At 38.9% G+C, this 27,138-nt stretch overlaps 1 protein-coding gene across 1 annotated transcript in view; it reads right to left on the minus strand.

Moving 5' to 3' along the window:
* Positions 1 to 1,825: 1,825 nt before the first annotated feature.
* Positions 1,826 to 27,138, minus strand: part of MED13L (mediator complex subunit 13-like) — a 108,125-nt gene continuing 82,812 nt past the window's right edge. The window contains exons 19-31 of the mRNA XM_010286357.1: positions 26,939 to 27,138; positions 26,230 to 26,422; positions 24,231 to 24,675; positions 22,581 to 22,800; positions 19,599 to 19,787; positions 16,527 to 16,750; positions 15,926 to 16,068; positions 14,014 to 14,172; positions 12,814 to 12,990; positions 10,409 to 10,563; positions 6,953 to 7,114; positions 4,774 to 4,886; positions 1,826 to 3,557 (exon numbers count right to left, since the gene is read on the minus strand). Of these exons, the coding sequence (XP_010284659.1) occupies positions 3,425 to 3,557; positions 4,774 to 4,886; positions 6,953 to 7,114; positions 10,409 to 10,563; positions 12,814 to 12,990; positions 14,014 to 14,172; positions 15,926 to 16,068; positions 16,527 to 16,750; positions 19,599 to 19,787; positions 22,581 to 22,800; positions 24,231 to 24,675; positions 26,230 to 26,422; positions 26,939 to 27,138 (2,513 nt within the window). The 3' untranslated portion in view covers positions 1,826 to 3,424. The remainder of the gene's footprint in view (positions 3,558 to 4,773; positions 4,887 to 6,952; positions 7,115 to 10,408; positions 10,564 to 12,813; positions 12,991 to 14,013; positions 14,173 to 15,925; positions 16,069 to 16,526; positions 16,751 to 19,598; positions 19,788 to 22,580; positions 22,801 to 24,230; positions 24,676 to 26,229; positions 26,423 to 26,938) is intronic.

Consider the following 27,138-nt stretch of genomic DNA (forward strand, 5'->3'; position numbering starts at 1 on the left):
CACTTCAGTTACATTGTCTGTAATCCTGCCGCAGGGGGAGGAGGTTACAAGACTTTGATATGCCATTGAAATCTCCTATTAAAGACTTACCTGCTGTATACAGAGAAGTTTCATCTGTGATTGATGAAGCTCCTGTGATTAGAGTTGCTAAGGTAAAGCTACTACTGCTCATGGCTCACCAGTTTATCCCAGGTGACTTCCACCCACCCTACTTGGCAGAGATTTCAGTCAGCTCATCTTGGCATTTACATCAGTGGCACCAAATTTCCTCTCACAACAGACATGATTTTAAATAGAATGACAGTTCTACTTTGCTTTGATTCCAATTTTAAAGAAACACATTGTTGCAGTGTGAACCTTTCTACGTTTTCATGAACCTTATTACTCTGAAACGGAGCCCGACAAAGCTATAGCTTCATCAACATGCAGCAAATCGAAAAGGCAGGCAGGCACTGGGCTAATTCAGAGGAGGCAGCCGTGAGTGTCTCTAAAGTAAATAAATATTAAAGAGCCTTTAAATTAATTTCAGTTATATTTATATCACATGGAATCTATACCTTGTAATGCAAGCCCTCCTTCACTAGAATGCTAAAACTTAACAGTTAAAGAAAATACTCGTAAGAATAAAACTCCACCAACAGTTTCAGTAATTCAATAATTTATTCATCTAAAAAAGTGTGTAAAAGTATATAGCTCTCATCCACAAGGTATATATGAATGACATTTAAAATGGAGGTCTTTATTATTATTGTTTCTTTTTATCAAAGTCTTTTTTTAGTGTATTGTACCAGCGATATACTGTAGATTTAAAATGAACTTCACATTTTTTTTTGTTTTCTTTCAAATTGTCGGCTATATATAAAAGAAGCTCACTGCAAAATGCTCAGAGGAAAAAAACAAAACAAAACAAAAACCAAAAAGAAATTCAGAACTCCCCAGAAATGTACAGCTTTTACATTTAAAAAAGGTTCTGAAATATACATACAAGCATGCTGGACATTCCCCACCCCCTCCCTCTCCCTTTAGCTCAAACAACTGTAATAATAATTCTGATTTAGGCATGAATTTCCAAAGTTAGAAATAAAAAAAAAAAAAAATAAAATAACTTTCTTCACTCTGTAGGAAAGCCAGGGCTTGTACATTTCAGATTAATTCAGTAAAAAACTCACAAGTAAAATAATGCATATTTAAGGGAAATATTATACAGAACTTTTCACACTGAAGTACATAAGATTTTTCTTTAAAATCTATTGCCATTCATTTATTTTGCACAAAAACGTATAAATATGTCACCAGCTTCTCTTAACTTAAAAAATTAAATAAAAGACACCAGATGAAAACTACTCCTTGCTGCCCTTTTTTTATTTTTAATTTTTGCTTAGAACCAGGTTTCTGGGGAAGAAACGCCCCTGGATAAAAACGGCCCATTTAAAAACAACAAACAAAATAATAATCCAAAGTTCAGATGAATCCTGGGAACAAATAACCCCCAAATGGTAAAAGATTACAAATGTCTACTTTACATTTTTTCCTCCCCAAGTTAAATTTTTTTTATACAAGTTTACAATCTTCAACTTTTTATGCTCTTCAAAAGGCCTTGAGAATTTTCTTTTCTGATTAAGAAAAAATAGTACTGCAATATTTTTAAAGTCAATTTTACACTGTACACATTAGATACAAATGGTTTGATATCAGATTTTTTTTTTTTTTTAACCTATACATTGCAAAGAGGATACCCACACGGGAGGTTTGGTGCAGAGAATGAAATAATCCATTTACAGGTTACTTCTCTGACTTCACCTTCTCATTACACAAGCAATTTTTTTTTTTATTTTATATAATTTGTTTTAAATGTTACATTATCTCAAGAAAAATACTTTTTAAAATCATAGAATTTCATTTTTTTTAACCAGAACATGAAAGTCTTTTGGAAGAACTTTAAAATTTGTAGTTTTTTCTCCACAGATAGATAACTAGGTCACACAGCCTGATCAAAGTGCCCGACCCCTCACATAAGGCAGTCCATGCCTGCTGCACAGTGCAACAACAAACATTAGAAAATGGAGTTTAAATATAAACCCCTTGAAGCCTGGAATGAAGGAGTCATAAAAATACTTCAATTAGCCATTAACCTTTAAAATGGCAATCATTTTACTAAACAAAGTAACTTTTCCACCACAGTGGTAAAACTTCAAGTACTAATTTAATGATATAATTTTTAAAAATTATTTCTTTGAAATAATATTCCTATAGTCAGAAAAAATACACCAGATTTGTAACTGATTTAGTGTAAACAAAAACGATATTTTTGGATATGTACATGGACGAGTCCGCCCAGAATTAAAGGGCGACCTGGGTTTCAGTAAATAGTTTTCTAGCATCACTAAATTTACTGGAAATATATTTCAATCATAGCTCTACAATAGATTAATTTACCACTTTTCATTTACCCTTACATTGGGCTTTAAAGTATTTTTCCTCCCTACCTCTCTCTCACTCTTCTTCCATTAGGTAGTGTTATCCTTCATGAAACACTGGCCATTTCGTGCTTTAACCAGGCTAAATGCAGGTGAGAATTCCTTAAAACACAAGCAGATCCTTACCAGAATACGCTGCCCTTCCCAGCTTGGACTTTGATTGTTATTAGCTTCACTTTTGATTTCTAGGTCAGAAGAGTGAGAGGTTTGTAGATAAATAACCCTACAGTGGAACGGAGCTGGATTTTTAAGATATTCTACTGTTCCTGGTCCTTTATAATTTAATCCCTCCCCTCCCCAAACCTAAAAATAAATAAAGTATCTCCAGACCATTCATATCTACATGGACAGGTAACAAATGCATGCATTCATCCCAATCCACTCTGACAGGAACTCCAGGTAGACAGAAAACTCCAATATTTATACGAGACTACAACTGTGTGTTGGTTTGTTGTTTGTGGTTTTTTTTTTTTTTCTCCTGCAAAGTCCCAGTTTATGATGGTCAAACAACAAAATACGTTTTGGACAACCCAAACTGGTCACTACAAGGTATTTTTACTTGCAGGGCTGAAACTGCTCTTGGTTGTTTATCAGAGTTCCTAATGCAAAAAGATACTGCAGTCTTCCTTAAAAAAAAAAAAAAAAAAAATTAAAAAAAAAAAATCATCACACTGACCAGTAGTTACTGGGCCACCAAACTAACACTGGCTTGAGGTTACTCTGTGTTCACTGTTCTTGGATGTTCCCAGATTTTGGACTGAAGCTGCCAGAGATGTTAATGGGTAGTTTAGTTTTGAACACTGCAGAATTCACATGTGCTTTTGGAGGAACAGAAGCACAGCACAGGACCGGTCTGAAGAGAAGCAAAATCATGATCTTTGCAGACTGTGGCACGTTTCTCAGGTTGAGGGGAGAATAAGCCAGAAGAACAAGTGCTTTTCTATCTATTAAAGTATATTCATGATGGCATTGTACAATTGAGTGAGCACCACAAAGTGGACAGGAAGGCAGGAGCTGCGATCCTGAGTGGCAGGGTTACACGTAAGCCAGGACAGTGCATTGTACTGCTCCAAAACGAACCTGCAGAAGAGAAATGCAGAGAGAAATTAAACTGGAATTGTTCTCTCCTTTCCTTCTTGTCTTTTCTAGATTATTTAAACTTATCTCCTGTTTCTCCTGGAGATGCAATGTCACCAGGACTGCCTGGCTGTATTATTTGCTGGTGGCAAAGTGGGAAGCTTACTGAAACGGGGCAGCAGGGGAGCACCAATTTTCAGTTTTAATATCTTTGCACTTAAAGCAAGCTATCTGAATGCAGGCCCTCCCCAGCACACAGCAGACGTTACGGAATTGTAGAGTAACTTAGGTTGGAAGGAGTCCACCACTGTATTCCAAGCCTTGAGCACATCTAAGGATGGAGGTTCCACAGCCTCTCTGGGCAAACTGTGCCAGTATTTGATCACACTTTCTGTGCGATCCTGTATGTGATTTCTCATGTTGTAACTTGTCTCTCTTGTATCTTGTTCCTTCCCTGTGCATTGCATCATCCTTCTACTCAAAAGACAGACAGTAGTACCTCTGGACAGCTCTGACAGCTCAGTTCTGTAAGAGGATGCAAACTCAGGTCTTCTAGAATAATACAAACACCCCAAATTTTCTTAGCTTAGATTTTCTTCAGGTTTCCTACTCATACTCTCTACTTGGAGAAATGTACGTGTTTGTTCACTGGTGTGTTCCACCCTGCCTGCTGTCTCATAAAACAGATCTTTTTTCAGTCCCTAACAGGTGGGATGGAGGCAAAGGTACTGTACGATACTCAACCTTCTACTAATTCAGGAAGAACGTCTCCTTTATATCCCAATTCATAAGGTACTGGTATCAGGAGAGTACTTTTACCTCAGTCTATAAATGAATTTGGTTTAGTGAATAAAAATAATTGTTGACACAGTCCAGAGTAGACTACCAGCTAAACAGAACGATCTTTGGGAGGCAAACCAAGATTTTGTTTGTTTTGGTGTCCACCTGGTAAGGCAAAGCTCTTTGTAAGTTTTCTTTATGTAGTTTTGTATACCAGTATGGAAAATTGATGAAGTAACCCTCAAAGTCCTGCTCTTCGGTGGTGGAGGTAACAGCTGTAATAAGAGTTGCCTGCTGCTCTGAGACAGACATGGAGGGCATAGTTTAGAGTTATAAGCTGATGATAAAGCTACGAAGTAATTTTGCCAGGTTGAAAAAAAATTTCAGAGCACAGACCCCGTAGCCTTAGGAAGGAAATGCAAAACCTGAAAGGCGTTACCTCAAGACATCTGATGTAGTTTTAGAGTCAAGGGGGTGAGGGACTCGCTGAGAATTCCTGGCAGGTAGAAGCTCATCTGTCTGCGCTACCGAGATATGGTGATGTAATGAGGCCTGTGTAAAGGAAAAACAGAAATTAACTCTTCACATGGCAAGTACTTCTAAAGATTCACAGTGAACTACTATATTCTGAATTGTCTCAGGACAGCATGGGAAGTTGGCATAGTGATTGATTTCATAATGATTACATTTCTGAATAACGTGACTTCTCTTTTTGACTGGAATCAAGGATCTTTAAAAAAGAGCGATGAACTCTGTTCTTAATTTTAGTCATGGAAGAAGTGATTAGGGGAAACACGCGGGATGTGTCAGTGTTTCTTTTGGTATTTCGGTAACAAAGCATTTGGATTCTTCAAGCTCTCCCAGCAGGAGACCCATCGCAGGGCACCGCACAGAAGCGGGGTGTCGAACCAGAACGCTCCCTGCAGCCTTTGTCCTGCTCTCTCTCAGTCTGCCTCATCTTTTCTCTGGAGCAAGGCTTGTGCAGTAGTTTATACAGGAGTAGGAAAGGGATTTCATATCGATCGTGTGCTGGGGGCACAGCAACCATGTAAGCCTTTCAAGTGGGTAGCCTAATACGCCACACAGCCTGCCGAGGCAAAACCTCTAATTTATACTCCTGCAATTATGGCACGCACATTAGAAGTGAAATACTTTAGCTCAAAAATACTTAATCCAAATCAGGCAAAGATGAATTGAATCTGTATGCCTCACATGCCATACAAGTTTCCTAATTGCAGCGCTGTGCAGCATAATGGAGACAGCAGCCCCTGCTCACTGAATGGTGTACAAGTTACTGCATGAATTCAGCCCCTTGCTTTCGTTAAGAATTGTCCAAACCAAAACAGTATGTTCCAAGTCAAATTAAACATTTAATTCAGCCTAGATCTGAGAGAGCAATTGTGTTGGGCTGGGGGGGGCATGTAGGCAAGGGTGGTGGCTCTTTCATACGGAAGGAATTCACAAAGTTGCCTGGAGCTCTGCTGACTACGTTTTTACTGCTGGAACTGAAACATAGTCTTTGGATTACTCATTCACAAAAAAAGGTAGTTTTAAGTTTTGCATAAAACTTCGTCTCTAGCTCCAAAAACATGGTGGCTTATTTTTCACATTATTTTGAGATCTCCATTCTGTAGGTTTAAAGAAAAGCACATACTTCAGGGAAACCTATCCACTAAGAGTGCAGAGTGTAAAGAACAAGGTCCAGTACTTTGCTGGTGGAGGTGCTATACTGAACATAAAGCCTGTCATGCTGACTGCAAGTCACTGTTAACATCACTCCTAAAACAGCTTTTTTTTTGCACGAGGAAAGGATTGAGAAATACCGAACACCTCTACCTTGGTAATTGCCTGATAGACATAGATGAGGGAATTTAGTTAAGAGACTTGCAAAAATATTTTTAGTGTTTATTAATTAAGCTGGGAGTGGGTAAAGTAAGTAGTACTATCTTTATTATTCTATATGTTGTTTGCTCAGATAGTTATGTGATGCTATTCAAGGCAGATTTTTTACCTTTCCATGCTCACTAGTTCACATTTTTTTTTTATTCATTCAAATAAGAAGCTGCATGACACTCTACAGGGATCAATCAGTGAGTTTTGGGTAGTTGAACCAATTCTGCTGTATACATCTCGCAAGCACTAGCCATTCTGGAGTGGAAGGTATCAGGTTCACTCTGACACTACAGACTCCACTGTGCAACTTTTACAACTAGGGAAACAGAAATGGATAGTAAATGCTCTATCTGGAGGTGCTACTCTCCTTTCTAATTTTTAATCTATGTCTCATAACTGGATTATGTCAGAATAGAAGGTACATCCTTCCTGTTTTAGGCTGACTGAAAATGAAAACTGGGACGCTTCTGTAATACCGGGTACAGCTTTGATGATTCTGTAGTTAGAAGCTGACAACTATTCCATTTTCAGGCAAGGGCTTTAGGAACACAGAATTAAGTTTTAATAGCCAGCTATCTTAGGTAAACTTAAACCTAAAATTGTATTTCCCTTTCCAGTATTGTCACAGTTGTGTAATATGCAAAGCCAACATTTTCAAAGAAAATTCATAGGATACAAGAACAGTTCTTCTGCTCCTTCCTCTGTGAAAGGATACCAAGACAGACCTTCAGGAAGAGGGGACACTGGTTTTGTGCCTGAGGACAGGATGACCAGAACCACTGTGGAAGATTCTCAGCTTTGGCAGTTGATACGAAGTATCCAAGAGCAAGAGGTTGCTGCTTCAGTTCCTCAGGGGCTTCTCTGGAAAGGAGACGTTCCCCTTGGCTCTGAAAGAAGAGTTGAAAAGGCAGTCTTGTTGATTTATGTCATTACATCCCACAATAACATTAATTCTGTTTCCCAATTACTCAGTCTTCAATTCACTTCTGTCTTGTTATTAATGAGCTACCCGTTAGTCATTCATGAATCTTGGTCGAAGTTGTCTTTTTGCCCTGTAGTTGGGCTCTCCAGGCTTATGTTCCAGAATCACTTTAGATTCCTAAACAGCAACATTAACCTCCTAAACCGAACTGAGTACACATGGAACCTGACGCTACAGGGCAACTCAGAGGTACTGGGCTCTGGCTATGAATCTGAAGGGCTTCTTGTGTGCATGCAGGGAGTAGAAGAGTGTTGAATTTAAGTTCATAAAGCCTCACAGGCTCTTCCTATACATATCAAAACCAGCAGTTTGTACTGCAGATCTGCCTGACTTCAGCTAGAGTAGGAAGCTTTCCACACTTAAATATGGAAGAACAGAGAATATCCATATCTTCATAAGCTCAGCTGTATTTGCTTTTTCAGCTAGTTACATTGGTGGCTTAGAAAAAAATGCTACAGTTGCTATACCTTGCTATGGATGCTTGGACAGAAGACACTATGCTTTGTTTATGTTTGTACTACCAAGCAGAGGTGAAGTGGGGGGGAGGGGAGGAAAAGCTGTCCTGCTTTTCAATTTGTATCAGTTATTCATTTACTTATATTCTGTACTTTTGGAGTATTAGTTACTTATTCTTATATATGAACCAAACAGTTATTTGGAGAGGAGAGTTAAACGACGAGAAACCATCTGTAGAACTAATTTAATCAGACTTTGCATCACTGCCTGTCAGCATATATGTTTGTGATTTTATTTCTGTAGAGTAAAACCTAGATGAACCTTCCATATCTGGGGGGTTGAGGAGGAACACTTGGTGTGAGCTTGCTTACCTCATCCTGTGCATGCGTATATATACATACCCTTATTTATCGTGAACGACATTACCAAACCTGCCATACCTAAATGTCCCCTTAGGTATCAGAAAGGGTGACTGCCATTCCATTCTCGAATGCACTCGAGTACACTCCTATTTTAAGTGCATTTGTTTTTTTTTTTAAATGCCCTTTATTATTTTGCTTTTATTTCATAGAGGAAAAACCCCAAAGATGCCTGTGAAGTATTTGAGCTTGTAACTTATCCCAGAAGAACTGGGATAGCAGTTCATTTAATCCATAAACATATTTTAGTCAATAGCTTAAAAAAAAAAAAAAAAAAAAAAGATTCCACCGCACAGAAACCGGCTTAATCACAAAGCCTTCACTGCTAGTCCTTTGAGCAGGTCTTTCTCCAACGGTAATATCTTGATAAGGAATCAAAGAAAGTTAAACAGTCCGTAAAGCTTGGAGAAGGCTGCAGCTCACCTGGCTGTGGGCACTCGGAAAGCCCAACAGCAAACCTTGAAACTGGCTGCTGAGCAATCAGGACTTACACTGCTAAACTGCAGCAATCAATTATGGGTTACATGGACGAAGGCCTGACCTTCCTCGACCCACAAGGTAATGATCACACGCTGTTGCTTTTTTAAAACCAAAAATTACACATCAATTACTAGGACCTTGTTAATGGTTAAACTGAATTACTATGACAGGTTCATCTAGAAATGGCTTGTCCAGGGCTCTAACCTCTTTGGTCATTAACCTTTCAGTGTTGTTCTTAAGCCACTTGGATGGAGTTCCGTTGAGAGTAAGTTTTGTAAATGCATTTCTAGAAGTGGTACAGAATAGAGGTTGTTGAATGAACTAGGTAAGAGAAGGAAACTGTAATGAGTGAGGAGTTATGATCAATGGCTGGAGCATTTAGTAACAGAATTTAACACTCCTCATTTGCCCACACACCAGCTTGAAATAACCAAGTGACAGCAACGTGCCGTTATTTAGCCTTTGAAAAGGGGGTTGCAGTATTAACATAAGGTAAGGGGGTTGCGTACTGAGATCATAAAACACAGTATTAGCATTTTTGTGGCTGATGCAGAATTTCTCACCCACAGGCTGTATTAAACTGACCATTGAAGCATTTTGCAGAGATTACAAGGAAAATCCAGGAAGGACTTTTTCCTTCCAGGTGGTGAAAGTAACACTATTTAGTTAGTCATTTTCAGGGAGCGCAAATTCTTTTCTTAAACATCTTATTTACATTTAGAAAAATGCACTGCATTGTTACAGAGGCTGAATGAGTAACATCATTCACAGGCAAATCTCTTAGCTGAAGTATTTATCCTGTACTTCCTTTCATACCAGATTTATAGTTTCTCTTGATGCGACTGTTTCAAGCCACCACCAATAGTCACAAATCCAGAGCCAGTTGCTTCAATTATTATACATCACTAAACCAGAACTTCTAAATGCATGGGGTTATCTGTTTCTTCTATACAAGTTAGCCTGTTTCTTTAATAAAATACTGTATTATTTAGTAAAGTAATACGCTACTGCTTTAAATGTACTATTTCTAAAACAAAACTTCTCCACAGGAAATTATGAAGTGTCAAACTTCTCCATACTTGTGATGGAAACCAATTTAAGAGTACAGCTAAGTCTGTTACACAATTAAATGTGTAAGTAAAAGAGTTCCCTCAAACATGATCCAAATTATGCTAAAGCTGATTCAAAAAAATACCTCGAATTACCAAAAATAATTTGCATTTTAAGTAATCATTGGTGTTGGAACCAACTTTATAAAAGCCACTTCAAACAAAAATAACTTACAAACACTATATGCTCAGGGCTAATTTTTTCTAAGAAAACAGCATTTGCATAAACATCCAGCACCTGCGGAGTTTCCAAGGGTAGGGTTTTATTATGAGGAGAATTATCGCCCTTCTTGCCTCCCCTAGAAATTCTTGTGAACAGAGCTGTCATATCTCCCTTTCTCTCAAAGACTTGTCACTTTGTGCCAGGGACATTCCATATGATTTTCCAGAAAAAAAATGGGTAAGTACAGATCAAATTTGTACATTTGAGATTGAGATGAGCCATCATTAGATGTGGCTCTGGCACATGAAAAGAAAGCTTCTCTCTCCTCCTTCTCTTGTCCTCTCAGTTATCTTGTACGCTAACAATTAACTTTAGAGATATAAATAGTCAAGGCAGAGGCATCTTCTACAATAGTATTTAACCAGCACCTTCAATTTTAACATTAATTTCTGCTTGCTGTTGACCTAATTATGTTTGAGAATCTACAAGAAAAAAAAGAAAATTGTTGGAGGATTTGGGTCTTTTTTGTGTTTTATTTTAAGTAGCATATGCCCTAAATGCTACAGCCTTACCCTACTATGTTGGAAGTGAGATCCCACTCCAATCCCAGATGGTGATCCAGGGGAAGGAACTGGGGAGGAATTTGGTGAAGAGTGAAGATTCCCTGTTATTAAAATTCTAATGTCATTGTCCATGTCATCTGGGAATGGGAGGTCAAACATGTCATCTGAAAAGGAAAAGACAGAAAAGTAATTTCCAATGTGCTGCACTCATTTCTGTCAAGCAATTTTTGTAATTTATTACCATTCCCTTTAATTTATGATCATTCCTGGTTTTGTTTTTTTTCACATACTCTTGAGACAGATGAAAGCAGAGATAAACACTTTACTGTTTAATCCTTCTTAGTACCTTGCCTGCAACTGCACAGACTTGAAAGGAAAAGTTGGCAGACATCTACTGAAATCATGAATTTTAACAATGGTCACAGAGTGAACAAAAATCCTGTCATACCAGCTTAATAAAAATCCAAATTGAACTTTGTAAGAGAAAAAGTGACAGCTCTCTGCAGTTGGCCACAGAAATCCATTAAGAAAATACTTGAAATACATTAAACAAACCCCCGTAACGTTACTCTCAGCTGGCTCTTCAGGCGTCTAGTGCTGCACACCAGCGTTTTGGCACGTTTGCTCAAAATATCCTGCGAGCAGTTCTAGCAGCTTCAAGGCAATTGCTCACAGAATCTGCAAGGGCAGCAAGGCCTGCTCCACACTCACATGCAATATACTTCCATGATTATTTCAAATATTGCACCAGGAGCTGCCTACAACAGAGCTTTTAATTTTTTACTTTTATCTCAGAAATTAAATACAGTTGTATCATCGTAACTTGCTATTTTAATTTGGTTTATGTTTAATATGTGGGAAGGGCATGAAGATACAGTGAAAACGTGTTTGCATTCTATGAGAAGTACATTCCATTACTCAAGTGATTTGAAACGCAAGTTATGATACCACGAGTAATTTACATGATGGAAAGCTAAGATGTTATAAACACATAGCAAAAAATTACAAGCATCACAATAGGGTTTTTCTCCTTACCCAGATTTCTCAGCAGGCAAAGGTGTTTAAACTATAATGACATTTGAAGTACTTTTTAGGGGACAGAAAGGGACAGTGAGAGCAGTCTGAATTAACTGGATTAATTAGAATTGCAGCCAAATTTATACTAAAGCACATGGAGCCCTAAATAGGAGTCATACATTTCTACATATTGTAATAATTAATTTATCTTGTAAAAGAAGAATTTACTCTCCATGAAAATAGAAAAGAACATTTGTGTCTTGAACTAATTTCACCTGAAGTCCTAGCATTGAAATGGGCAGGTGGTTGTTTTTCTTCATCTTCTGAAGAGAAATACTGGATTGCAAGAGCAATGAATTAACTTAGTTTATTAACTTCTGTCCTACAACCTCAGTAAACAAAAAAGAACTAATGTCATGCTCTGCTTAGCCTCCAGAGCATAAATGAGATGGCTAATAGCATAGGAAGCAGTTTAATCATTAAGTAGAACAGAGTTAAGAAAATTAAATTTAACACCATTTTGGAAAACGCCAGTTCTTGTACCTGATTCTAATTAGCATCTGAAGCACTAAAGGGCAGGTTAATGCAGGTTAAATATTTGTCAGCACAGCGTTCAGTCAGGATTCGGGCGCCTGGAAAGGACAGCTGCTTAAGTATTAGAGGGGTAACTTCCCTTCTGTGAGGCCCACTGAAATTCCAGGAGGAACAGATCAAAGCAGACCCTTTCATTAAACATAGTGGGCCTTTTTTCCTCTCTACACTGTTAACTTCCCCCTTCGTAAAATATTACTATTGTAAATGTCTGTAGTTACTCTTGGTTTAAATTATTTTACAATCATTTTTAAGGATTTACAGCAAAATCATTAGGAAAATCCTTATTTGATACAAAGTATTAACCAGTGTCTTGCAGAGACAAACTGTAGGGTTATATATGCTTGAAAAAGCACACTGCTAACGTGAAGAATTCTCAGGTTGGTCTGTTTTGTCGTCTTTACAGAAAATTCTAAAAATTCTAAAACAAGTGCCTCCTTCCTCACAAGCTTTGTACACAACAGGGCATGAAGCAAACCACTCCTATAAAAATCAGGTTGGCCTGATTAAGTCACAACAACAAGAAAAAGTGTTTTATAGTCTGTGCCATTTCACATATTGATTGGTCAGTATCACTTTCGGAATAAATCAGTATGATTATTGGAAAACACAGTTCAGAAAAACATAGTGTATTACCCTGTAACTGTAAAGGACAGCCTTATTCTCTTTAAATTAAATCAGGGTGCTGTGGGGTCTGCGGGAGAACATCAGTCCTCTCAGTTTTTGCTCATGACTGGTACAGCTCTGCTTGACGTGAACAGGCCGCCGAGTACTCCACCTCTCGCACTGGAGACGTGCTCACTCACCGTTAGTAGGGCTGAATCCATCCTCATTGGGGTAATTTGCTGGTGCTACCTGGATAGTAGCAGAGGTTGGGAAAACCAGGATGTGTGTACAGGAGGCATCCTGAGGGGTATTCAGCTGAGATGACTGCAGATTCAGCGCAGTACTCCGGCCAAATACTGATCCCATAGTGACAGCATCTTCCAGAACAGAAGCAACGGCAGAGACGTTAATTTGCATCATCTTAAAAATATATGTTCTGTGTTCAATTAATTTCTAATCTGGATTTGCAAGCTAATGCAAGTGTTTAAAGGTTCTTATCTTAAAAAGAATAAATTACCAGAAGAGCTTGAAATTAAGATCACAAGTTCTAGATAATGTTTAGCTATGTGAATTCCCCCATACAATGCCCCACCTTTCCTTTCGTTCTGCTGCCCCTTAATCAAAGACTTACTTGGTAAATAAGCAAGTTAAATTTATTTTTGACACACACATCTGTGTAATTACGCAATATACCCTACTTTGGTTGGCATGAAAACAGCATAACTTGACATCTATTTTATCACGTTACAAAAACACGGCTTTGAAAATCATTCAACGTGATGAGTAATTTTCAAGCTCGCTTAATTCTGTTCTGTGTACTAATCTTTTATTTCTAAACTAAAAAGCCAGAGTAGTTTGTAAGGATATGGCACCATGTACATTAAAAAGTAGGTGCTTACATAATACAACAAGTAAAGAGAACCTCAAAATTTAATGTTATTTCAACTTAACTCTGTGGACTGCTGCTTATAACGGTACTCGCTAAATAACTTAGGCATATGAAAAGGCAAGTAGGCGTATCCTTACTCCCATTTACGTAGACTCCTACTCTTTCACACTGTAGCCTCTGTCAGTGACTGCAGTCCTCCTGGCATGAGGGCATCTACATCACATGTCAACCAACGAGAACTGCTCTACCTGAAAACATGACCTCCCCAAGGAAGAGGTCATCAGCTGGACAGTGGCATACAGTAACCTTCCCCCCAGGAGCCTCCACTCCCATCTCTTCGTGGTGTTCTGGGGGACTCTGCTGGCTCAACCTATTTTCTACCACATTCAGCCATGCTACTCAAGGTCGTCTTGTTGGACTCGAAAGTCTCCCAAAGTTAATGTGCTTATATAATAAGCATGATAAAGGAAGAAAAGTTTCACTGGCATTTAAATAGCTGGATAAAATTTACCTGGCATCACCACAAATGACCCCTGTGGCTCCATGGCAACTAAGCAGGCACTGAGGATAGAAGGAGAGTCTGCTGACGAGATGCCACACATGCGGCACACCTCCTTTAGCTGTTTGCTGATTGTCTGCAGGGAACATTCCCCAAGGAGGATACTCCAGTCTGAAATGAATGAACATCATGATAGAACATAATGGAGTTCTGAAATAGCCAGCACTCGCTTGAAAATAGCAAAATATGACTAAGGCTTTGCATTTCTTTTAACAGTGTCCTATTCTGGACTGCCTCCCCATGCAAACAAGGTGTGTGGCTCTACAAACAGGATATTCCAGCAGGGACTGCAGAGTATTTTATCCTGTGGTAGTTTGTTGGTTTGCCTATGAGCTAACTGCTCTACTCTGACAAATAACTGCAGATGATGTGTTTCTTTAAGAAGGAGTCTTTCATTCTACCTGTAAGGTATGAGGAGGTACTTACCTGATGTGAAACAGGGCAACCTATAGGGATTCTTTTTTTAAAGATTTTTTTTGATGTTTTTATTTACATACAAATCTTTTCCTGACCTGCACCAATTCTTTTTTCAAAAAGGACATCTGTTTTCACCTAATATGCTGCATAATCAGAATACTTGAAACATAAGCAAAGAGATTTGAATTCACACACTCGCCATCAGAGAAATTTTGTAAAACTTTGTTATGAGTAAACTACACTAAATACAGTACATTTCGGTGAAGGTGCAGATATACATTCAAGAAACTGAATTTAGCCATTTAAATGACATTATGTGTCCAAACAGAGGAAGTGAGTTCTTAATCTGTTTTCCTGCCTTCATTCCACTTAACTCCTGTGTGTGTGATGGATACCAAATTCCCCTACCAGGGCAGGCAACAGCTCTTCTTCCCTGTACCTGCTGTACAGGGGAAGGCATTTCATTACTGCTTCCCCCCGCTCCCTAAGTATTTCTTTGTGCTTTCAGACTGAACTGTTATTTATTGTGCACTGGTTTTCATTTTTTCCCCATCTCATGCAATACAGAGACGGAAAATACACGATATTTTGTATATTTACAATAAGCTAACCGGAGGAATTCACGTCTCCTTCAGTTATTCATGTAAAAGGGCAACTCATGAATATCTTTATCCTCCTGTCTAATTTATCTTCATGTTCCAACTCAGGAGATGGGAGAAGAATGAAAGCGCCCTTTCAGAATCCCATTTTCTCCTTATCAGTCACCGAACAAAAGCTGAATAGTGGCCACAGCCATTAGAAATGGAAGAAAAGATGCTGAATGCATGTATTTAAGTTAGTGAGAAAAATCACTGTTGAAGTGAAGCAAGGCAGTCCCTGCCCTTGTTGGATTAAGGCACCTATATCTAAAACACACCTGAGCTCCCTTTAAGTTCTCACAGAGCTGTTAGGAATGCTAAATCTTGGGAATTCTTTGCAGGCTGCAGAAAGTACCTCACTGCTGGTTAACACTGATTATCAGTTAGTTTTTTGTACCACAGAAAAAAAAATTTTTTTGTTCAGTTACATTTTTGCAATTATTTTTTGTTTGTTGAGTTTATGTTTAGGAATTGGAATTGAATCCTGTTTCTATTTCTGTGACAGAGTAACTATTGTTCAGATCTTTTTCTAACAAGTGATGAAACACGTGACTTCCACTTGGAAATACACTGTGCAAACATTAGTTAATCTACACAACATGTACAAGACATGAAGGAGTAATGCAAAACAGTGTGTAAACAAGCAAATTGTGTAGGCAGACAAATACAAAAATTCAGTGCCAGGGTAGGATAACCGATTTTCTGGTTTTAAAGGTTCGTGATCCATCCTGTAAGTCATTCTGCCTTGCACGCTAAGGCCACGTCTCTGTTCCAAAACCACAGGTAGTGACAGCACTGACATTTCATACCTTTTAACTCCCCGTGGCCTAGGCGACCGAGCCGCCCGATGACAACTCTCCAAGGCAGTGATGTCATCTGTACAATACCAACACACCATTCCCATAGCTTCTGCAGACCAATTTTACGTGCAGACAGCTTGCTCCTCCGTGACCTGGAAGTTAAGGAAGGAAAAAAATAATGTAAAAAGAGAATCGAGGACAATATTCAGATTTCTATATCAATATTTCATTGCTTTACTGCTCTACAGGAGTTCTTAGTTCTGTGGAGTGCTTAACTTACCTTTTACTAACAAGCAGCAGAACAACTACGTGTCTGCTTTCAGCGCTATTATTGCAGTAACATGCAAGAAGTGTCAATATGCTGAGCAACACACCAGTTGTTCTCAAAGCTAAGATCTGTAGGCAGCATTTGTAAAACAAGTGTGACACAGTAATGTTTTTCCTCTGCAGTTATAAAGTTATAAAAGTGGCAAGTGAAATGTTATCAGTGTAACATTATCATGATCACATCGGCAGGAAGTATTGCCAGAAGGGAGGTGCAAGAAACTGATAGGAGTGAGGGACAACAACTATCAGCCTAGATACGGCATCAAAAAATAAAGATTTCTACCTGTTTGGTAAATCAATATTAACTATGCAGGTTTCCAATAATTCACCATGAAGGTCAGTGCAGGATGCCAGAAGCCAACGCTGATCGTGAGACAAACAATATCCAACAAAAAGCACGTTGTATTTCTGATTGGCCTCTCCAAATGTTTCTCCCAGCTCTGTCTGCTTGTCCTTGATGGGTGCCAATATGAACGGAGGCGAGTATAGTTGGATTGGGCTGGGCCTCTGCAATGAAGTCAACACAATCAGCAGCGGGTATATCAAAAACTATTTAATGCAAGAAACACACAAACACAGATTGGCAGCGAGTACAGAAAAATGTGAGTTTGAAACAATAAATAAATTCAAGGCCCTCATAGTCAAGAGAGGTGTTGGCAAAAAGGTGGTTATAGACAACTCATTTCTGCTTGTTAAAACTGATGCACTTCAAAACTTACCTACATATTTCTTTTTATATACAGGGAAACTAAGGTATGAAAACAGTCTTTGGACAAGGTGATACCAATCTCTGAAACAGTCAGGAGTTTAAACCTCTTATTCTGTATATCCTTTTGCTAAAATGGATGCCATCTGCTCACCTCTGTCCATTCACACACTACCTACAGAACAATGGACAGCACGATCTGATGTGAGGTACTGAGGACTCAGGTGGAGCTCAAACTTCGTGTACTGTTTTCTATCTAGATGTTAGGTGTAACATGCCTAATAAAAATGTTAAGAAGTATCAAGTATAAAAACATTTTCATGAACAACAGGCATGATGTCAGAAATTCTTTAAGTCTTGTAGCTTACAAATTAATTTCAGAAATACTTTGGTTTTCAAATCAGAACTGAACTAATTCATTACAGCTGCTGTACCTGCGATACTGCTTCTCTTGAAGAAACAAACTACCCCTCACCCCATAACCTGTAAAAGGTTCTAAGAAATCAAGGCCATTCAACACCATTTAATGATAAGCAGAAGCAAATTAGTACTGTAAATAATACATGTGCAGTCCTCCTGCAGAGTCTTGACAAGCAGTAAGTTATTAAATCCATCTGTTATTTAAAAAAAAAAAAATTAAAAATCATAAAATCACAAGAGGCTGAGACTGGAAGGGACGTCTGATCATACAGTCCAATCTTCCTGCTCAAAGCGTGGTCAGTTAGAGCAGGTTGCACAGGACTCTGAATATCTCCATCACTGGACATAAAAATACTGGATATTGAGCGTCTCCAATGATGGAGATGGTCAGCCTGCCAGGGCAACTAGTTCTAGTGTTCAGTCACTCCTACAGTAAAAAAATGTTCTTATGCTTTTTTCATTTAAACAGAATTTCTTGTATTTCAATTTGTCCCCCCTGCCTCTTGTCCCATCACTGGATACCACCAAGAAGAGCCTGGCTCCATCTCCTATACTCCCTCCTGTCAGGTGTTTATATACACGTTTATCAGAGCCCTCCTGGCTGGACAACTGCAGCACTCTCGGCATCTCCTCCCTTGTCAGGTGCTCCCGTCCCTTAATCGCCTTTGCGGCCCTTTGCTGGATTTGCTCTGGTATGTCCATGTCTCTTGTACTGAGGAGCCCAAGAACCAGATACAGTACATTCCAGGTGAGGCTTCACCAGCACTGAGAAGACAATGATCTCCTCCCTTGCTCTATTGTCAGCACCCTTCCTAAGGCAGCCCTGTCTGCTGTTGGCTTGCTTTGCTGCCCGGGCACATTGCGGGCTCACATTCAACTTGTCCAACAAAACCTCCAGGTCGTCTTCTGCAAAGCTGCTTTCCAGATAGTCAGCCCCAAACCCATCAAACTCCTCTCTGAAGAAAAAACATGATGGGCCTGACAAGACTGCCTCGGTAACTTAGGAATAGTCAGGGTATTTTTCAGGCAAAGTCTGGAAGTCTGCAGTGCAGATCGATAGCAAAAGCATATAAAATGGAAGAAGTAGACATCTGATGGATTAAGAATGCTAAATGCAAGCAGCTCATGAAAACATCTGCCCTTTTTTTGGACTCTTTTGTCTCTTCAGGAAATGCAAAGTGCAAGTTAATCAGCTTAGAGGTAAAGTTACGGTGTTCTTAGAGACATTAAGGGCTATCATATTTCTCCTTATGCCACTTATGCCAGGTATGCCACCCTGGCAACAGTGCAGGAACATTAACTAAAGGGAGGGAGAGGCTTGCAGGGGTCTTGCAAGTTTATTGCTCTTCCCCTTACACCTAACTAGCTTGAAGTACAACTGTTGTAACTTGCTGCAAAATCCACCCCGCTGAACAGATACCTTTTTGAGGGAAGCACGAGGAGAGAATGTGAAGAGGAAATGCCTGGGGTGATACTCCTTTTAGAAATTTTCAGTGAGAGCTTATGGTTTTACGTGAGTAATGAAATGTGCTGATAGGTTGGTTTTATGATGATTTTGAAACTAGGTTTTTAAACCCTAGCAAGTATGCCTTTATCCCAAGGTAAGCGTTTAAGTGTTCAGTTGTTCCATTAAATCTAAATAACAGTCATCGTTATCTTTCAAAGAATGAAAAACATTCATGGAAAGTAGGATGGATTATTCTTTTGAAATCCCTGAAATTCCAGAAACAGGGCTTGAATATTTACAGTTTAAAAAACAGATGAAAGATAAGCCTACTGAGATAGGGGGATTTCTCTATTACCTCAGGCAATTAATATAGTATCTGTAATTAGGCACAGGACTTATTTCGTATCTATGCATATATAGATGTATATAAATAAAGGTTGGATATAAACACTTTCTTGTAAGAGTACTATAGACTAAACTACAAAAGGTCTCAAAATCCCAAGTAAAGGCATACATTTTCTCTTCTTTCACACTGAACTTTAAATTAACCTTTTACTTTATGACTCAAAACTAGAAGCTTACAAGTTTTGAAAGCAAGTGGTCTGACATTTTTCTTACTACTTTCTATTTACTATTACCTTACCTCTTCCCTTTATATTATCATTGTCTTCTACACCTTGAAAAACTACTCCTGAAAACATTTTCTCTGCTCTTTTTTTGGTATTTGAGAAAGCAGTTACAGTTTATTAGCAGGCCTTCATTTTCTTGACACCGATACTAACCTCAGGATTTTTGAGGGTCATCTCAATGCTGGCAGCTGGCCCAAAGCCTGTGAGAGACTTGATGTGAATCTGCGTGGGCAATGGCCTCCTGCATTGGCAGTACACGGAAAATGCCAAGGACTTCAAGTGCTGAATGTAGAAAACCTGTTCATCCTTCATTGTCTGCAGCATGTACTGGCAAGGCACAATCTATATAATTCATGTAAACAATAAAATGCAATTGAAAGTCTTCAAAGAGAATATCAAACCAGATTCACGCGTTCATTAGTCATTTAACAACTGTGACACTTTGAATGTGGTACTCAATTATTTGCATTACAGTATCTGTAGCTTCCCACCAGGGCTACTGCCCTTCTGCATGAGTGGCCGCAGCATTCAGCAACTGTATTCCCCGACAAAAAACTGCTGTTTCCATGATGATATATTTTAGGTTGCAAAATTTCTCAGAAAGCTAGGATGCCCACTGTCCAGCCAAACAGAGGAGTCTTCTTATAGGGCAACAATAACTGAATGGTACTACAATACAACAATAATAGCTGACAAACACAGCTTACTAGAAACTCAAATCAGTTGTGGTTGCTGATATAAACACCATTGAATGAGAAACCCAATCAGCTACACAAAAAGAACAGATTATTTTCCCCAGTCAGGTCTTACTTTTATGAAGTTCACTTTCTCACTCATACTACAATTTGGGAATTGTATATTGTAATAATGATAATTAATTACATTTATCAAAGTATGCCACCAGTCATAACTACTAGTGGCTTTTAAAAGCAATACCCTAAAACTCCGGGGTAGTTTTCATTTTAGTTTTTTTAAATCCTCAGTCCAAAACCAAACACCCGTATTCAAACACCTCTATTTTTTTTAAAACTGTTTTTCTGATCAACATTTTCATTTGCAGGTAGACTTCACTATATAGTCTCGGTGTTCTGAACTTTGTATTTAGGCAAGTTTGGTTCTATAGTTTGTGGTTACAATTAGTATTTGTTTGCTGTTCATGTGGGAATCAGCACTAAGGTGTCATTCTTAAAGAAGATTCTAGAAAGCAGGATTAAGATTCTATTATAATGATTTACATGGTTGTTTCTCCTCTTCAACTTAGTGAAGAGTTGAACCTCAGCAATCTTACGCTGTTCTTGAGTTTTATTTATTGCAGAAAGTACTGTGAAGCAAGATACTTAAATTTACAAGTTCAACCAGCAAGAAACAGAATTATGGTAAGATTTGCCTATGAGGTTTAGAAGAAGAGCGGGAAGGAGAAATGGCACAACATTCCTTCAGAATTAAACAAAGCGTAACAAAAATAATCTTTTCAGTTCAAATCCTTTTAAAAATCAGAATTAAATCCCTGTAAACTAATTTTTTTTTAATGTACTGTTGAGAAATGTCCTACAGATGGCTGTGGAAACTCTTTCCTTTTGAACAGTGAGAGCGCAGAAACTGTCAATACAAATATTTTTGTAGTATCTAACACAGAGACCCAAGCAGATTCTTTTAACAAATACTTTCAGCAGTAATAAAACGTAAGTATCACAAACTTTTTAACTACTCTATGGTTCTTGCTTGAAACATTGCAACTTCGGCAGCATATTCTACTTCCTAAATGCGACTACGTGTTTTTAAAAGACAACTTCCTTATCCAAGAATTCCAGAAGCCGGGCTTTTTCACTCTACGTATGAATTGTAATAAATCTGTAACCATTTGGGTTTGATTTATTTTGAAGTAACTGTATATTTGTGCATACTGTGGTACAGCTGTGAGAATATTGTGCTGGTAACTATATCCTGTTATTCTGTACTTAGAGAAAACTGTCTACTATTTTCACTTAAACTGGCAAAATGCCACATATTTTTAGTAACAAACAGTAAGTGCCCAGAAAGTAAACGGTACTTAGAAAGGGTTGGTAAGCCCATTACTTGTCTTCTACAGACCGAGATACAATTTCAATGTACAGTTCACCTGTTCTTCTATTTCAGACATTGCGATATCAGTGGCTATTTTATTTTTAGTATCTTCAGGTCTGAATCAATCAAATTGCCTGCAGTCTACCACAATACGAAGTTGTGAATCTGATTTTCAGTTCATCCCCAAGTCCAACATACTTTGGTGACAGTTTCCCCCATCGTTTCAGGGAATGAGGAGGTCAAGATTACCAAAAATGACACGTTTTCCGTGCCAATTTCAGACACTAGAATAACTTCTAATTCTGTGGGGTTTTTTTTAATCATTTAAATTAAAATATTTTTAAGCCAAGTTGAGCATACGTGAATAAGGTATACAGAAATCGTTCACATGCCGCTCTTGCATGTGTGGCACGCATACATGCATAGCTTCTAATCTCTGGCCTCCCATTCCCCTCCATTTATTTAGACTGAGCCACTGTGAAAGAGGAGGAGGCATGGCAAAATGCAGGCAGTCTGGGCAGTAGGCCAAGCTCTGCTTCTGACTACACAAATTCAATTCCTAAGTAATTCCACAGTAAGCAACTACTATTATATGCCAAGTTACATGGTGAATTATTTTTAAGAAGCAGATAATAACAATACAATAGTTAAATTATGCATTAAATGTCTGGTTTCACATACTTCTTTTAGATTAAAAAGTATAAATCAGAGAGAATATAAAAAGCCAAGAACTCAACATGCAAAGAAATCAAAGGAGCAACTGGACATTTTTGGCAACGGCGACCCAAGTTGTATCTTAACTGAAATCCCTCTTCAGGAAGCATCTAGCACGTACAATTGCAAGAACCATGCAACAAATTTGATGCCAAGATACTGTGGCTGCCTTAAATGAATTTCCTCATCGAAACAAAAGCAAGTGTTTTTTTAATATATACCCTTTACTGTCAACAAAATAATTTGTAAACATCACCTGAATTTTATATATTATCTTCCATTTTGTACGTACGTATCAAAAGTACACTGAGATAGAACAACTCCCTAGTGTGAAGATACAGAGGAAGGTAGAGTTACCTGGAGAATGAAAGAATTCCTCATATTCTCAGGCAAGTTATCCAACATTTCTGTGTAGCATCTCATCAAACTTAACAGCCAAAAGTTGGTGGAGGCAGATTCTTCATCTGCCGTGTAGGTAAAAGGATCCACCATGTAGATGACAACTGCTGGAGGATAGGCGTTGCTGTCCGCAGACTCTGGTTCAGTGGGAATCCCTATTCTCTCCCTCTCTGTAACACTAGAGACAAACACATCGTTAAATTCAAAGGCAGGTTACAATTGTTATTTACTGTTTTTCTGTAAAGGTGTGCAAGGCTGAAGCAGCGGAGGAGAAAAGGGAGTACAAAATGATTCTTACGTTCAGAAGCAAAACTAAAAAACATGACAAAAGTGACTGAGGAGAGAGAACTCGGAGCAGTTCTTAATCCAAAATACCTGTTACTAATTATGCATTAAAGATATTTGCCATGAATAACATAATCTCATTTATGCAATCAGAATCGATTATGTCTAAAGAATATGGAAGAGTTGACTACTATTAGCTCTAAGAGTTTTCTTTTTGCATACATGCATGCCTGACTTAGGGTTTTCTTTCAGGAGAGGTGGAAGGAGGAGAGAAGGAATTGAGAACTGAGGAAAAGTGCCAAAGTAGTAATATTTGTGGAGACCAAAGCCCTCTGTTTAGTTACAGAAGAGGTTCCATTGGTAATGGAAGGAGCAACTGAACATTTTTTACTTGGTAAAACACTCCTCCATGCCTCAACCATGAATGGGAGCGTCAACATCTGTAAGTGATAAAAAGCAGCTCAGACTTACTCGGTCAGAAGCCACGCTGCAGTTGATAAAATGGTATTTTGCATAGATCCAGTGAACAGATATCTTAAAGATAACCCGAACTACAACAGGATGTGGGCTTTTCACTTAAGATACAGGAACACCGTAACATATAGCATGACTCTCCGTCATATGAATTGTTATGAGAGTAATGAAAAACATGTTCGCTCAGGAAGTTACTTACATAAGATGCTAAAAAACCTTTTCCTAATTTTTATGTTTGATGAATGACTATAACAAAGTCTTGAAAAATGTTGTGCTGCTAAAATTCATTTTAAAGTTACAGCAATATAATTTTTGTTTCCTGACCTCACAGTATACCTGCTTGCAAAACAATACTTGCAATGCAAGAAAATTAGGAAAAAATCCCGATTGCGTTTTGTATCTGTTAACATTACAGGTGCGATGGAGTTGCCCACATAAGGGGCATTCAGTGCCACCGGAGATATCCTGCAGGACCTGATACACACGAGACTGAGCGAGCAGATACGGCACAGAACTGTGAGACACCTTGTGTTCTCGTACTGCACGTGCAAGGCCAGGTATCCTAAGGCATCCCAAACGAACTACGACACCCATGTTCACGCAGCTGAATCAAGCTTTGTTTCTTGTAACGAAAAAGGGAAGCTTGGTTTTTTCCAACTCCTCTTTATCAGTAACTACTATGAACAAGTAAAAACTGCTCCATGTGCAACGGGTCAGTAGTACTGCACATCTCAGAGAGCCCTCTCCTTTCAAGGATTAAGGCTTCAAGGCTATGAGTTGTATGAAAGCAGGAGAACAGTGGATTTAATGAGCAGTACTTTGACTCATTTGAGCATTTAAGTAACTTACCCCTCCTGCCCTTCTTGTTGCTGTTGTGGTAAGTTTTGACCTGATTCTGTGTCTCCTCCAGGACCTGTGCTTCCTTGTGAGCGGTCTGCTGTGTTTCCCCCAGTGCTGGTGTTCTGCCCTGAACCAATGTTCCCACTAAACCCTGTAGTAGAGGTAGTGGTCATCTGGTTAATGCCGGGTGTTGCAGAAGATGCTGACAGCTGTGGCACAGAGGATCCAGAGGATGAACTGCTTCCTGCTGGAAGGCTAGTGGTCCCACCACTGGGTGTGGAGTTAAAAGAACTGCCTGCTGGTGGTGCCCCAGCAGTTGAAAGACATGTTGAATTTGAGGGTACAGGTCCAGTGTTCCCAGGTACTGTTTGTGTCTGGCTCGCTGGCGCTGGGGTTTGGTACTTCGGTGGTAGCAACAGGCTGCTGTCAAGCTGCAAAGTGGCTAAGTAAGGTGCTGAAATAGCATATAAAGAGGAAAGGAAGTTAATGACAGTCTGTCAGATCAAAGTCAACTGCACTAACCATAAAGTCATACAATATTTTCTGCAATTCTAGAATATTCTAAGAGTATACAAATGCTAAATGAATATAATCTCCAGTATAAATATTTACTTTGGAATCCATTCTTCAGGGTTTCAGTTCTAACTGATACGAATCAAATGTCTTTAAAAACAGGACTGACTTTGCGGAGCTTTGTGAATTGAAGTTGGTACTGACATGTCATCGCTAGATTGTGTTGCAATAATAGCTTTATACAGTGTTCAGCTTTGCAATCTACTACAGGTTATCTTTGTCAGATTGAAAATCTGAGTCCTTTTCACCTGAGCTACAATAATTCCAAACTTGAACATAGTTACTTCTACTCCTCACTAACACAGACACCACAGTGATTATTTTTAAGTAATAAATGAATAAAAATAAGTAAATTAAATTTAAATGAATTAATGAATGAATTAATTAAATGAATTTATTATTTATGCACTCTTAGAAGTGGTAAATCACCAGGCAGGGTAAGTTTCCAACATTGCCCCTGCCAGATGCCTCAGGTGTGACTGAACAGCCCCATTCCTCACCTGGCTGTGCACATGCTACATATTTCTGCATGTAAGCCTGGGCTATTTATGTTAAGTAGTGTTACAATAATTCATTCCTCCCAGTTATGTGGTAAATTAAAACTAAAAGCAGACTGAATGAGGCAACAGGGTCATTTGAGATAGATGAGTCCTAGCTTGTTCTGCCAAACTTTCCTCAAAGGGCGGGGCGAGCAACGAGCAGTCTGTAGAACAGCCCAGAGAATTCCGATAGGTTTGCTTAAACTTTTTTCCAAAACCAGAACACCATTCCTCAAAATAAGCAAACTTAAGAATTGTCGCTCCTTTTTCAGTGCAAAGGGAGTAAGCACTTTTCAAGAAATCACTTAGAAGTTCCTGGCTAGTTTTAAACAAAACGTTTGCACATTTTGGCTCCAGCATGCAGACCGGTGTTCTGTGACCACTGCCTGTCTTGCTGACCAGCACTGCCTCAGCAAATGTATTTCTGGTGACGTTTGGGACGGGTCTGTGTCTTGCGCTAAGACCCCATTTCTCAGCCATATACACGTGTTATGTTGCCTCTGGATCCATTGTGAAATGGAACGACCATGCCTCTCCCCAGCTGAAATCTGTGAGCAACATTAGATGAGTCCAAGCACTGCTCAGCCAGGACCAGTCTTCTGATACTACCCCAGCAAACTTTATACACTTCCATGCTATACCAAACTGACTTTTCTAAATAAGGTAAGAATTGGATTTTGAATCTTTTTGACATGATCACTAGACCTGTAAAAAACAATAAAACTTTCTAAAGTAGGCAAATTTAACATGGAAGTGATTAAGAAATTAAGAGTAATACCTTCTTTATTTTTAAATCTGTACCTTGAGAAAAAGCCCCCTGCTTCCACCGACTGCTAATAACCTCTGAAATACCTACAGACAACAAAGCAGCCCTGCTAGCGCCATGGTAGACTCACCTAGGTGATGCCGGCAAACTTGCGCATAAAGTTTGAGTCTGGAATGATTGTCGCACTCCTCAGTGCCCCAAGGCTGGTTAAACCATTCGCTCACGAGCTCATCCGTTAGCTTTTGTGCCACAGTCTTTCCCACCCGCATAATCCCATCGCGTAACACTTTGCAGATTGGTTTGTGCTGGCCAAGTCTACACATCTGGCAAGGAAAGAAGAAATGCTTGTAACTGGATGCCAAGCACCTAAGTTATGCAGACTGGTTTGCAGCGTAAACCCTTTATTACCAGCACACAGCTGGTGGCTTCTTAATGAATATGAAGACCAAAGACTACGTTTACCTGCTGACTTCAATTGCATTTAGAGCAAAACTAATGTTACAAAGTCATCTTACATATTCAGCAGTACACAATATGCATCCTAGAAAAAGGAATTGGTTTCCTGTCCAGCCTAGCAATTACAGGAATGCAACCATTTCTTTAATCTACTCCCTGCTCTGTAGGTTTGGTTGGGCCTTCATGTGTTAGGTTGCAACTGCATTAATACTACTGTTACATCCTCTGTAAAGTAAGAGAGTATGTTCTGTGAAGAGCAGACAGCAACAAACTCAAATAATTTAACGATTTAAAAAAACCCCACAGAATTCCCACAATGAACATGCAGTAGAGCAGAAATGACACTTAAGAAGAAATAATTCAGTGTAGTTCCTCTTTCCAACCTCGTATACAGCACTCAAGTCCCTGAAGAAAGTTTTGGCTCCATCGAGCAAGGCCTCATTTTCTGGACACACCACGATATAGGCGACATCCCGATGGCCCCCATATGGGTCTAGCAACAGCCTCTCCCAGAATGGCAAGGAGAATGGAGAGATTGTCAGGAAGTCCTTGTCATAACCCACTAGTAAAGTCGGGATCGGAA

This window comes from Phaethon lepturus, unplaced genomic scaffold, assembly GCF_000687285.1.
Source record: "Phaethon lepturus isolate BGI_N335 unplaced genomic scaffold, ASM68728v1 scaffold12754, whole genome shotgun sequence".
Taxonomy (NCBI): domain Eukaryota; kingdom Metazoa; phylum Chordata; class Aves; order Phaethontiformes; family Phaethontidae; genus Phaethon; species Phaethon lepturus.